General features: G+C 39.5%; 1 protein-coding gene across 1 annotated transcript; it reads left to right on the top strand.

The window, feature by feature from the left end:
* The first annotated feature begins 5,510 nt into the window (after window positions 1–5,510).
* LOC103517992 lies at window positions 5,511–11,741 on the top strand. Its single transcript, XM_008483044.3, has 4 exons — window positions 5,511–5,534; window positions 6,434–6,523; window positions 9,531–9,759; window positions 11,245–11,741. The coding sequence occupies exons 1-4, from the start codon at window positions 5,511–5,513 to the stop codon at window positions 11,622–11,624; spliced, it is 723 nt and encodes a 240-aa protein (XP_008481266.1). The 3' UTR covers window positions 11,625–11,741.
* Window positions 11,742–14,725: the final 2,984 nt, after the last annotated feature.

The following is a 14,725-nucleotide window of genomic DNA, read 5'->3' as shown; positions in this document are numbered from 1 at the left end:
GACCAAATGTCCCGAAGTCAAAAGTCTGCGGAGCTTGAATTTGGAAGACGTAAGTTTAAAACCCTTTCACCCCCAAAGGGACAATACGTCCCACAGAAACATGATTTCTAAAAGTGGGATATATCATCCCAGATCTATTGAAAAAATACCGTTCTCATTGTTTTCCAAATGTTTCTTTTGTGATCTGAGAGGTCAGTAAAATTCACTTGGCTAACTTGTCTGGTTTTGTCTCCATATCGATTTTCGTTCAGTAGTCCTAGGAGGACATGAAACTTTGTAGAAGTCTTATCTATAGCTCAAATAGTAATGCCTGATCAGAAAAATTGAAAGATTCTTCCTAAAATAACTCGGGGTGAAAGGGTTAAGTTGAGTCCAAGAGAGGAGAGAATTGATAAAGTGGAAGAGAACGTAAAGCTATGTCCATACTGCCCATACATAGTCGATGCCGTCCAGATTCTTCCTAAAATAACTCGGGGTGAAAGGGTTAAGTTGAGTCCAAGAGAGGAGAGAATTGATAAAGTGGAAGAGAACGTAAAGCTGTGTCCATACTGCCCATACATAGTCGATGCCGTCGACTGACGAAGTGGATCTATGTTGTCAAGGCAGTGTACGGTTTCAGTCGACGTCAATCGATATGTGTGGACACAGCTTTACATTCGAGGTAGGTCGGGGCAGATTAGGTCAGTAGAACTCAGGTAGACCTGACAGGTGAACCTTTTCAGCCGTACCTGTCAGGTCTACCTGATAGTGTGTGTGCTGTGCTCGTCAGGTATGCCTAATCTTGAGAGATTGAACGAAAAGCACACGGAAACACAAAAGAGAAGTCTTATCATCCCGAAAGAGAAGAGAGAAGGAAGACAGGATAGTAGAAAGCCAGCCGTTCCGAGAACGAACCGTACCCACCCGGGCGGGGATCGCTTGCAAGGCAGACTAGACTGGCCCCCCTTTTCAGAATGGAAAAATGATATACGTAGGTATTGTAGGTATAGGCATCCTTTGTCACTAAGATATAGCAAGAAGGTTAAGGATAAACATTTCTTGCCAGATAAATCATCGAGGGGTAACACTTTTTAGTCACACTGTAAGGTGTAAGTACCTATCAGTAGGTGTAAGTATCTCTAAAGTACCCAATTTATCCGACTATACATATTATGTACATACGTAGTACGTACCAATGTAGGTAATAAAAACTTATAAGTGCACTCGTGTTCATAACAAACATACACAATATACGTGCTACATACGTTACTCATATGTTTACATGATTGCTTGGAAACATGGAATTCGCATTTAAAAGTGAAAATATTCAGTCGAGCTGAAATTCTCGTAGGTATACAACTTGTGCTTTCAATAATTTCACAAAGAATAAGTAATGCAGTATAAATGGAGATAATGAGCGATTAATTAGTCAGGGTAATTAACTAATTGATTAACCATTAAGGTTAACAGAAATTTCGTTTGGTGTTTGATGATTAATTTGTTTCGAAATTTTGGTGACTTTCTGGAGTTTAATATGTCGTCACTTCTGAAGCCGGCGGCGATAGCATGTGTACAGCACCAGTTCTCAATAAAATAGAGAATAAAACGAATATAGTAACCATTGAAGTTCTTAATACTTACTTATATAAGTAAGTAAGTTCTTAATAGAAAGTCCCATTTTGGAAAGGTCAAGTTTCGGCCTTTATGAACGGGGTCAACAAGCTATGGGGACCGTCACTTCAGCCGGCGGCGATAGCATGTGTACAGCACCAGTTCTCAATAAAATAGAGAATAAAACGAATATAGTAACCATTGAAGTTTTTAATACTTACTTATATAAGTAAGTAAGTTCTTAATAGAAAGTTTAGTTTAGGTCCCATTTTGGAAAGGTCAAGTTTCGGCCTTTATGAACGGGGTCAACAAGCTATGGGGATTGAATTGTCTTATCTCTATGTCGTCTGGTACGCTACTATGTCCCAATACTCCTAATAACAGTCTTAATAGTAGTCCACACTTGATCATGTAAACTTTTACAATATCCTTAAAGGGCAAGCTTTTCAAGAACTTTGGTATTATTAGGCTTCTCTTTTGTGTTTCCGTGTGCTTATATCTCCAGAACGGTTTGCACTGTTTGCAGAGCGATGGAATTTTATATGCTTTTCCTCTTTTCCGGTGTGGTTTGTTCGGACGCGACACGCGACTGGAACAGTTTCGTAAAAATCGGACCAATATTAAGAGTTGTTTTTCAATTTCCTACTTTTGAATTATCTTGTAACCGATAAAATATATTGCATATAACCATTTTTCCAGTTGCATACTTTGGTGACAGAGACTACAATGTTCTAATTTTTCTTCTGGATGAAATGTTATCTGTATGCTCTTTTTTTATTCTAGCAGCTTATCAGACCAATACGATTTTATTTTGGGGTTGCAGGAATTTCTTCCTTTCCTTCAACTGTGAGGCTTTAAGATACTTTGGCAAGAGATTATTGAATGTTGCCATATTATAGATAGAGTTCAAGAAGTTATTTTACAATTGAAAGGACAATGGGAGGTCGTATTATGTGCTAGGTACTTTTCAGTTGCAACCAAGGGTAATTATGCAGAAGTCACGTCCGTGGAAAAGAAAAGCTCCTTTTTGTATTCAACCTAATTGAAAGTGCCTTCACGAGAGAAAAAAGCGCAGAAATTGGTCACTTTGGTAGCAGTCGGAATAAATTTACGCCATGCACACTGGTATGCCATAGGACCATAGGATATTAGATACATATATTAGATACGAGTAGATAGCTATATATATATATCAGGATTCTATACCTCCCAAATATTCAAATGTTTTTTTTTTATACTTTTTTTGGTCTGATCTACATTGACTTCAACTTTTAGAACATTAAATTTTTAGACGAGATATTTTTGGTTCCGTTTTTAATAACTCTCGTTCTAAATAGTGATCCAATTTTCAACCTCGTAGAATTTTATTCTTGCTATACATTTGTGTGTGGCTGAATATTTTTCTCATCTGATGTCTTTTTTTTTTTTGGTCTGATCTACATTGACTTCAACTTTTAGAACATTAAATTTTTAGACGAGATATTTTTGGTTCCGTTTTTAATAACTCTCGCTCTAAATAGTGATCCAATTTTTAACCTCGTAGAATTTTATTATTGCTATACATTTGTGTGTGGCTGAATATTTTTCTCATCTGATGTCTTTTTAGTTGCAAGTTCAATTTTGTGGCCCAGCTGCATTTTTCCAGTTGCATACTTTGGTGACAGAGACTACAATGTTCTAATTTTTCTTCTGGATGAAATGTTATCTGTATGCTCTTCGCTCTTCCGACTTTGTGAGTTTGATATGTGATAGAGGTTAGAGGCTGTTTGGTGTTTCCGTGCATGATGGGAGTACGAATATTGGTCAAGTTTAATATGGTAATCGTGCGGATATAGAAATGTGACTGTAATAGTAGTCTATTATTATACTGAAAGTCCTACGCGAGCAGTATTTATTGTAAACCAAATGTCAGTCGAAAAGCGATCACTTTAGGGCTGATTGAGAGGTTGAAAAAAACGCCGACCCCGAGTCCTACGCGAGCAGTATTTATTATAAACCAAATGTCAGTCGAAAAGCGATCACTTTAGGGCTGATTGAGAGGTTGAAAAAAACGCCAACCCCATCTGAACATGGTAAAAGGCGACAAAGACCAAAGTTAATCGTACCTGCTAGCTTCATTTCTGATTACCAAGATTAGTACGGTATGTTACCTCCTCTTGTATTGAGCTCCATGATTCCAGTATAGCAACGCTACAAGTGCCAGAATACCTCATATCAGGTTGTATGAGTTCCACTGATACTACTTGTATTAGTTCTATGTATCGAATGAAAGAATTAAACTCTCCGTAGTGCGTTTCACACGCCGGAGATCCTGGGTTCAATGCCTGGACAGGGTCGAGATTTCAGCTTTGTTGTTGAATAGTTCCGGCTTCCGCTGATAAGGACTTTGCTTTACGTGTCACTAAGATGGGCATACTCGCTAGATTTTACACTTTTTTTAGGTAAATGTTCTCAAGTCTCAGTAGTGCAGTTGTTAAGGCATTGGACTTACAATGGTTGCACGCCGGAGATTCTGGGTTCAATGCCTGGACAGGGTCGAGATTTCAGCTTTGTTGTTGAATAGTTCCGGCTTCCGCTAATAAGGACTTTGCTTTACGTGTCACTAAGATGGGCATACTCGCTAGATTTTACACTTTTCTTAGGTAAATTTTCTCAAGTCTCAGTAGTGCAGTTGTTAAGGCATTGGGACTTCTTACAACCGAAGGGACTGCGGTTCGAATCTCAGCGGTGACATAAAATAATCTCTGACTCGATTTTAACCATTTGTTATTTCCTTTAAAACTCCTTTTTTAGGATTTAAAAAAAATAAAATAAAAAAATGTGTCCTTCAGGGGCTCCTTCTCTTCCCTTTCCTTCAGGACAATTCCTGCCACTTCAAACACCCCTAAAGCCAGTAAAAACCTTTAACTTACTACAGATAAAATTTCAATTATTTGAGGACACGATTTCCTCCTTCTCTTCCCTTTCCTTCAGGACAATTCCTGCCACTTCAAACACCCCTAAAGCCAGTAAAAACCTTTAACTTACTACAGATAAATTTCAATTATTTGAGGACACGATTTCCATCACTAGTGTTATCCTCAGATCCTCCTGCTATCCGAAATGCTCATGATCCATGACGATTGACATGGATGTACAAAAGGATTGGACAAAGATGTTGCCTTATAAGGCCAGGTCCATGTCCTTATAAAGTGGACAAATTCTTGATCAACACACAAGCATTTGAAATGATACTTTCATAGTGTGCAAATACAACATATGCTCTACCTACGAGGCACTAAGACAAATAAAATACAAGTGTACATTTCTCAACAACAGATAACAGCTGTCAGGTTGGTTTGAATTCATCTTGTAAACAAGAGTGAGGACACTTAGATCCTCCTGCTATCCGAAATGCTCATGATCCATGACGATTGACATGGATGTACAAAAGGATTGGACAAAGATATTGCCCTATAAGGCCAGGTCCATGTCCTTATAAAGTGGACAAATTCTTGATCAACAAACAAGCATTTGAAATGATACTTTCATAGTGTGCATTTGTGCAAATACAACATAATATTATGCTCTACGAGGCACTAGGACAAATAAAAAACAAGTGTACATTTCTCAACAACAGATAACAGCTGTCAGGTTGGTTTGAATTCATCTTGCCCTATAAGGCCAGGTCCATGTCCTTATAAAGTGGACAAATTCTTGATCAACAAACAAGCATTTGAAATGATACTTTCATAGTGTGCAAATACAACATTATGCTCTACGAGGCACTAGGACAAATAAAATACAAGTGTACATTTCTCAACAACAGATAACAGCTGTCAGGTTGGTTCGAATTCATCTTGTAAACAAGAGTGAGGACATAAACAACCCTAGCCGGTCACGCGCTCAGACCGTGTGTCTGTCTGTCAGACGGTCTGAACATGACTGGCCGGCTTCAGTTTCAGGTCGGTTAAGGTTGAGGCCGGCACAGGCCTTTCTGGCCATCATAACGTTTTTTACACCCGAGGTATGGCATTTAACCCTCATTATAATTTGAGAATAAAAGAATTTGACAACAGTAGTAGTAGCCTACTACTGCAGACTGCATTATAGGGACTTTTCAGTCCTACGCGAGCAGTATTTATTATAAACCAAATGTCAGTCGAAAAGCGATCACTTTAGAGCTGATTGAGAGGTTGAAAAAAACGCCGACCCCGTCTGAACATGGTAAAAGGCGACAAAGAACAAAGTTAATCGTACCTGCTAGTTTCATTTCTGATTACCAAGATTAGTACGGTATGTTACCTCCTCTTGTATTGAGCTCCATGATTCCAGTATAGCAACGCTACAAGTGCCAGAATACCTCATATCAGGTTGTATGAGTTCCACTGATACTACTTGTATTAGTTCTATGTATCGAATGAAAGAATTAAACTCTCCGTAGTGCGTTTCACACTTGGGTTGCACGCCGGAGATCCTGGGTTCAATGCCTGGACAGGGTCGAGATTTCAGCTTTGTTGTTGAATAGTTCCGGCTTCCGCTAATAAAGACTCTGCTTTACGTGATGTCATTAAGATGGGCATACTCGCTAGATTTTACACTTTTCTTAGGTAAATTTTCTAAACTCTCAGTAGTGCAGTTGTTAAGGCATTGGACTTACAACCGAAGGGACTGCGGTTCAAATCTCAGCAGTGACATAAAATAATCGTGTCAGAGGAAGACCATTTGTTATGTCCTTTAAAACTCCTTTTTTAGGATTAAAAAAATGTGTCCTTCAGGGGCTCCTTCTTTTCCCTTTCCTTCAGGACAATTCCTGCCACTTCAAACACCCCTAAACCCATTAAAAACCTTTAACTTACTACAGATAAAATTTCAATTATTTGAGGACACGATTTTCAAGGACAAGACCAAATGTCCCGAAGTCAAAAGTCTGCGGAGCTTGAATTTGGAAGACGTAAGTTTAAAACCCTTTCACCCCTAAAGGGACAATACGTCCCACAGAAACTTGATTTTTAAAAGTGGGATATATGTATCATCCCAGATCTATTGAAAAAATACCGGTCTCAGTGTTTTCCAAATGTTTCTTTTGTGACCTAAGAGGTCAGTAAAATTCACTTGGCTAACTTGTCTGGTTTTGTCTCCATTTCGATTTTCGTTCAGAAGTCCTAGGAGGACATGAAACATTGTAGAAGTCTTATTTATAGCTCAAATAGTAATGCCTGATCAGAAAAATTGAAAGATTCTTCCTAAAATAACTCGGGGCGTCTCAGGGGTGAAAGGGTTAAGACCTAGTTGAGTCCAAGAGAGGAGAGAATTGATAAAGTGGAAGAGGACGTAAAGCTGTGTCCATACTGGCCATACATAGTCGATGCCGTCGACTGACGAAGTGGATCTATGTTGTCAAGGCAGTGTACGGTTTCAGTCGATATGTGTGGACACAGCTTTACACTCGAGGTAGGTCGGGGCAGATTAGGTCAGTAATTTAGAGTTCTCTTGGGTACATAGGAGTCTCCCTGGCTTTGTGAATGAGTGCGTATCATCCCGAGTTTCGGGAGAGTCCAAGTTTCTACTGAGTATGGATACACGAAGCTTCGTGAGGATACTAGTGTAGGTACTCCGCTACTTTGAAAGCCTAGTGAAGTGTGCCGCCATTATCAGTGTAAATACATATGTTTAGATATAAATGTGTGTGTTGTATAAATGTGTTAGATATAAATGTGAAAAGTGTTGTCAAGGCAGTGTACGGTTTCAGTCGATATGTGTGGACACAGCTTTACACTCGAGGTAGGTCGGGGCAGATTAGGTCAGTAATTAGTGTTCTTGGGTACATAGGAGTCTCCCGGGCTTTGTGAATGAGTGCGTATCATCCCGAGTTTCGGGAGAGTCAAAGTTTCTACTGAGGATGGATACACGAAGCTTCGTGAGGATACTAGTGTAGGTACTCTGCTACTTTGAAAGCCTAGTGCCTAGTGAACTGTGCCGCCATTATCAGTGTACATATAGGTAAATACACATGTTTAGATATAAATGTGTGTGTTGTAGAAATGTGTTAGATATAAATGTGAAAAAGAAGTGTGTTATAAAGTCATAAACTTCTCTGTCATAGGACAATACATATACTTGTCAGTTACTTTTGTTGTGGTCATTGATAAAAAAGTGGAAATATCTCGAAACCTTCCCAAAAAATTCCATACGAATATTCGAGACTAATCCTTGAGATTGAGTGAATGAAATAAAGAGAGGGAGAGTCAAAGTTTCTACTGAGGATGGATACACGAAGCTTCGTGAGGATACTAGTGTAGGTACTCTGCTACTTTGAAAGCCTAGTGAACTGTGCCGCCATTATCAGTGTACATATAAATACACATGTTTAGATATAAATGTGAAAAGAAGTGTGTTATAATGTCATAAACTTCTCTGTCATAGGACAATACATATACTTGTCAGTTACTTTTGTTGTGGTCATTGATAAAAAAGTGAAAATATCTCGAAACCTTCCCAAAAACTTCCATACGAATATTCGAGACTAATCCTTGAGATTGAGTGAATGAAATAAAGAGGTGTGAAAGGTCGCGTGAAATATTAAATGGACATTCTGATATTCTCAAGAAACAACAAAAAACTAAAATGTCAAATTTCAAGAAGGTCCTGCGAGCAGTTTCCAAAAACAAGGAGGCGTAAGTAAATGGCGCTCGAAACCTTCCCAAAAACTTCCATACGAATATTCGAGACTAATCCTTGAGATTGAGTGAATGAAATAAAGAGGTGTGAAAGGTCGCATGAAATATTAAATGGACATTCTGATATTCTCAAGAAACAACAAAAAAACTAAAATGTCAAATTTCAAGAAGGTCCTGCGAGCAATTTCCAAAAACAAGGAGGTGTGAGTAAATGGCAAGGTGGCCATTTCAAGTAAACCACATTAAACATTATCATATATCACATTTCATGTGTAGGTGGTCCAGGAATCTGCCATACGATGTAATTATCAACGGACGAAGTAACTTTTTTTTAAAGAAATTTGACAGAGAAGCCATGGATTCTACTTTAAGGGCGCTCGCGCTCAGGTGTAGGACATCTCCGGATGGTCTATATCCGAATCTCATGAGACTGAGTGTTCTTCTCCATTTAGATTTTGGTCGAATTCCCTTTAGAGATAACCTATTTTGGGGTAAAGTCACGACTTTGGGTAGTTTGGGTCGCGGTTGTGTTTTTGGATTAATCTCGTCGCGTCGTGGGCATATTTGTACGTGTAGGTACCGTAACAAAAGGCGCTTTAACTTACTATGCCTACTCTGGTGGCGGTATCTTCAGGTGTCCATATACATATAGGTGATACTCGAGCTGAAAATTCTATAGGGGAGGAAAACTTCAAGATAGCCAGATCCGATGTATAGGAGAAATGATCAAATTGGGGGTGTACCAGCACTTCTGAAATCTGAAATTTAATCATGAAATATAAAACAAAACAATTTTAATTCTGGCAAGGCGGCCATTTCAAGTAAACCACATTAAACATTATCATATATCACATTTCATGTGTAGGTGGTCCAGGAATCTGCCATACGATATAATTATCAACGGACGAAATAACTTTTTTTTTTAAGAGGTTTGACAGAGGGGACTGTAGGTAACTGTTATGGTCTTATCGTCCCGGTAAACCACATTAAACATTATCATATATCACATTTCATGTGTAGGTGGTCCAGGAATCTGCCATACGATGTAATTATCAACGGACGAAATAACTTTTTTTTTTTCAAGAGGTTTGACAGAGGGGACTGTAGGTAACTGCTATGGTTTTATCGTCCCAAAATCTTGGTACAGTACCAAGTATTGGAAATATATTCTCGAATCTCTTATACATAATTAACTTTTTACCTCAAGTTTTCATAATAAAATGATTCGTATCCAAATAGGTTTCATTTGCCAATAATGCCTTTCAATACTTTCTTCTACAGCTTACAGGTCTCTGGTACGTCGTTCAGTACTATGCCAGTTCTGAAGAAGCGCTGGCCTACCGCTGTATGCAACTTCACTTCTTCATCCCTAATGATTTACCCATGATGAGTATGAACTTCACCTATATCTACGCCGATGATCCGGATAATGATATCCTGGCCGGCAATATCACCTGGCGAATACCGGACACACAACAGCCGGCCCATTGGGTACATGCTGAACGAATATGTGAGTAGAAATATATACGTTGGAATATTGTTCATTTTTAGTCCGTCCTTCCTTTATTATTACAATAGTAATAAAAAGGTATAAGGGACGGACTATTGTATTCGCTTCGGTGTCGTCTGTCGGTCGGTCTGTCTGTCCCCATAGAAGGACTTATCCAAACCTGGTCGACCTATATATCAAATTAAAGGTCTTTTTACCAGGAACACGAAAATGGTGACGGGCCCAGCTTGTTATTTTCCTTATCATAGGTCCTGGGTTTGATCCCCATCATAGACAGAAATGTGTTCTCATTTTTCGATTGCAAATATTTCAGCGGGGTACTTTCTGGTGTTCGTGTTCTCGTGTTGTTGCAATGGGAAGTATTATGTCTGTTCTCGCTCTTCTGAAGAGAGGCATAGGTACTGCGGGATGGACATGCTACGACACAGACCACACGGGTCTAATGTACCATTTGTTTCATTGCTACGAAATAAAAAAGGCGGTGAACTAATTAAAAGAAGTGAATTCAATTGACAACAAACTTGACAAACGTGCTTGAAATTCGGTCTTTTTTCAGGCCCTATTTAATCATCGGAAGTCTCGTATGATCCCCATCATAGACAGAAATGTGTTCTCATTTTTCGATTGCAAATATTTCAGCGGGGTACTTTCTGGTGTTCGTGTTCTCGTGTTATGTCTGTTCTCGCTCTTCTGAAGAGAGGCATAGGTACTGCGGGATGGACATGCTACGACACAGACCACACGGATCTAATGTACCATTTGTTTCATTGCTACGAAATAAAAAAGGCGGTGAAGTAATTAAAAGAAGTGAATTCAATTGACAAAAAACTTGACAAACGTGCTTGAAATTCGGTCTTTTTTTGGGCCTTATTTAATCTTCGAAAGTCTCGTTCGAAATAAAAAAGGCGGTGAACTAATTAAAAGAAGTGAATTCAATTGACAACAAACTTGACAAACGTGCTTGAAATTCGGTCTTTTTTTAGGCCCTATTTAATCATCGGAAGTCTCGTATCCCTTGGAAGTCTTTTTCTGCGTAAAGTCCAGAGTTAGCTGAATTACTAGGGGCAATAGTCCTACATACTGTACTCCGCACACAGGAATTTCGGCAGAAAAGACAGGGAAAAGACCCCAGAAAAGAGCCCTTGGAAGTCTTTTTCTGCGTAAAGTCCAGAGTTAGCTGAATTACTAGGGGCAATAGTCCTACATACTGTACTCCGCACACAGGAATGTCGGCAGAAAAGACCCCAATTTCAATAAAATGTAGCTGAATTACTAGTTACTAAGTTCATATCAAAATTGTTTCTCCCCCAGATGAAGGTGTGTACAACACATACTCTGCGTAAAGTCCAGAGTTAGCTGAATTACTAGGGGCAATAGTCCTACATACTGTACTCCGCACACAGGAATTTCGGCAGAAAAGACCCCGATTTCAATATAATGTAGCTGAATTACTAGTTACTAAGTTCATAATTGTTTCTCCCCCAGATGAAGGTGTGTACAACACATATGTTCTCGTGCTGGATCCTGACGACAAGGAATGGACACTCCTCCTGCACTGCGCCGAGAAAGAGAAAAGTCCACGCTACCTGTCCAGTTTCATCATGGGGAAGCAGCCCAAGCTACCGCCCAATGTACTCACTTATCTTCGCGAGAAACTGCCCAAGTATGACATCGACCTGGAGTACATGTTCCCGATGACACATGTCAATTGTGACAACCCCGGGGGGAGTCTGACCTATGGTCCCCGACATAAGAGTAAACCACATCCCTTGGGACATCCCCAGGTTCATCAGGAGCAGGTGACTACCACCACCACGCTGGGAGAGGTTGAAGAGGACGTTACTGAAGACGAAGATTATTTTTGAAGAAGTTTGGGAACTGTAACTGTTAACGTCTTATTGTTCCGAAATCAAAGAAAGAGAGCCAGACGTTCCGAGAACGAACTCTACACAGAGAAAAAAAAATGGTGACAGGGTGCCACAAGTTTAGGGTGGAAGAACTCTATTATTGGGTTACTTCCCCTGATTTAGGCTGTTGGAATGCTACGCATATTATAGTGTCGAGCTTCCAGATATAGAGTTCAATATTAGGGTGCCGGAACCCAGTCACTCGATTGGGCTGCCGACACCCTTGTTTTTTTTTTCTCAGTGTATTTGTTTAGGATAATAGTGCGCGTTTTTCATACAATCTAATTGTAGAATAATTCTGAATTATTCACCTTCATAAAGTTTTTCTTCCGAGTATGCATTCTATATTCAATCAAGGAAAATGAATAACTTTATACATTACGATTAAACGTGATAATATTAATGTAAATAAAAATCACATTTTATATACCTACCTATTCGCGAAGCATTCTTGATTGTTTCACGTTTAACACCAATCATGCGATTGAACAAGGGGGCATAGAAAGTCGTGAGATATTCACACTGGATTTTCACTCTCGAATTCTTCCTCACTAGGAGCAGCGGCAGCTACACTCAAACTCGTTAGGGTGGAAGAACTCTATTATTGGGTTACTTCCCCTGATTTAGGCTGTTGGAATGCTATATTATAGTGTCGAGCTTCCAGATATAGAGTTCAATATTAGAGTGCCGGAACCCAGTCACTCGATTGGGCTGCCGACACCCTAGTTTTTTTTCTCAATGTATTTGTTTAGGATAATAGTGCGCGTTTTTCATACAATCTAATTGTAGAATTCACCTTCATAAAGTTCTTCTTCCGAGTATGTACGAGTATTCTATGTTCAATTAAGGAAAATAAATAACTTTATACATTACGATTAAACGTAATAATATTAATGTAAATAAAAATCACATTTTATATACCTATACGCGAAGCATTCTTGATAGTTTCACGTTTAACACCAATCATGCGATTGAACAAGGGGGCATAGAAAGTCGTGAGATATTCACACTGGATTTTCACTCTCGAATTCTTCCTCACTAGGAGCAGCGGCAGCTACACTCAAACTCGTTTATATTTCTTCATTTCTACCGCAAAACACGCTGCGATATATTTCAATAATTAGTCGACTAATTAAATTTTGCGTGAGACTGTTTTCTCTCTGCATAATGATCAAGAGATTACAAGCTAGTTAGGATATCAAGATGGTAAACCAAAGCATACCAGGTTCGTGTCGATATGAAATTGGCTCAGGAGTCAAAATCAATCTTTGCTAAACACCTCCAGAAATACATAGGGTGTTAAGGGGACTTTGGGTGATCCCGTACCGTTATAAAATGGCTAGTTAGGATATCAAGATAGTAAACCAAAGCATACCAGGTTCGTGTCGATATGAAATTGGCTCAGGAGTCAAAATCAATCTTTGCTAAACACCTGCAGAAATACATAGGGTGTTAAGGGGACTTTGGGTGATCCCGTACCGTTATAAAATGCTCTAATTATTATCGTACTTACCTTGGTGGTGTACTGGCAGCGGCTTCAACGAACATTATCCCATCAGGATAAAATCCGCCCCGGGCTGGAATCGAACCCGCGGCCTAGCGCTTACAAGGCAGACGCACTACCAACTAAGCTAAATAGGCTGGCGAAGTAACTTTTAACTCGAAGATTTTGCATCTTGTTTGTGCGATTATAAATTTATTTCGTCATTAACACTCCGAACAGGTTGTTCGATTTTCATGTCATTTGGCAGAAATGTTCAACTCATAAAAGAGAATTTTTCTCGTTAGATATTGGACCCGATCTGAGGATTGAGGACAATAGACTTGTGGGTAAGACAGGAAAGTCTTTCCTTTTCCAAAGATTCGGCTTGGTGGTGCAGACAGGTAATGCATCCTTGGGACCTTGCCTGTGAACGAGGGCCTCGACTCCATTTATAATTCGTAAAATATACTTATTTCTTCTCTAAATATTTTTAGTATCCCAGAGTTTTTTTTTTCTTCTTCTTCTTCTCCTTCTTCTTCTTCTTCTTCTTAAAAGATGAGTGTTCCACCGCCGTTTTTATTTCGTAGCAATGGAACAACTGCTACATTAGACGCTTGTGGCCTGTGTCGTAGCATGCCCATCCCGTAGTATGCCTCTCATCAGATGGGCGAGAAGAGACACAATACTTCCCATTTAGGTGCTGGGTCAACACGAGAACACCAGAAAGTAACCCTTGAAATATTTGCAAAGTTCCCAGCGTACTTACTCGTATACCCACAGTGTATGACCCTAGTCCCTCTATGTTGAGATATTGGGAAAAATCCCACAATGCTGCAGTGAGCACCAAAGTTGTGACATAATAACACAAAGAAACTGCATTTACATTTTACAATAGCAAAGAGTGCGAAGGTTTTTTGTAGCCAAAACCAAATATCAGACCTAATCCTAATGTGATCACCCCTAGGGCTGATTGAGAGGCTAACGAAACATTCCGATCCCGTCTGAAGGAATCGGCGAAGAAGACTTGCTAAATATTTTGAAAGAAGCTTGTGGGTAAATGTACCGTTATCCCGTAATGGTCGATCCCGTTTTTGGGATATGCTGCTACTATAGGGAAATACATTCCGATCCCGTCTGAAGGAATCGGCGAAGAAGACTTGCTAAATGTTTTGAAAGAAGCTTGTGGGTAAGACAGGAAAGTCTTTCCTCTTCCAAAGATTCGGCTTGGTGGTGCAGAAAGGTAATGCACCCTTGGGACCTTGCCTGTGAACGAGGGCCTCGACTCCATTTTTAATTCGTACAATATACTTATTTCTTCGCTAAATATTTAGTATCCCAGAGTTTTTTTTTTTTTGTGGGTAAGACAGGAAAGTCTTTCCTTTTCCAAAGATTCGGCTTGGTGGTGCAGACAGGTAATGCATCCTTGGGACCTTGCCTGTGGACGAGGGCCTCGACTCCATTTTTAATTCGTACAATATACTTTCCCGAAGTCATAACAGAAAAGTTCCGGGACCAAGAAAGAAGAGCGGGGAGGTTTTTTAGCGGGTTGAGCGGCCACAACAGAAGGGCGAAACAC

Source organism: Diaphorina citri, unplaced genomic scaffold (assembly GCF_000475195.1).
Source record: "Diaphorina citri unplaced genomic scaffold, Diaci psyllid genome assembly version 1.1 scaffold2031, whole genome shotgun sequence".
In the NCBI taxonomy this organism is placed as follows: Eukaryota; Metazoa; Arthropoda; class Insecta; order Hemiptera; family Psyllidae; genus Diaphorina; species Diaphorina citri.
This window is presented reverse-complemented; position numbering and strand designations above follow the sequence as displayed.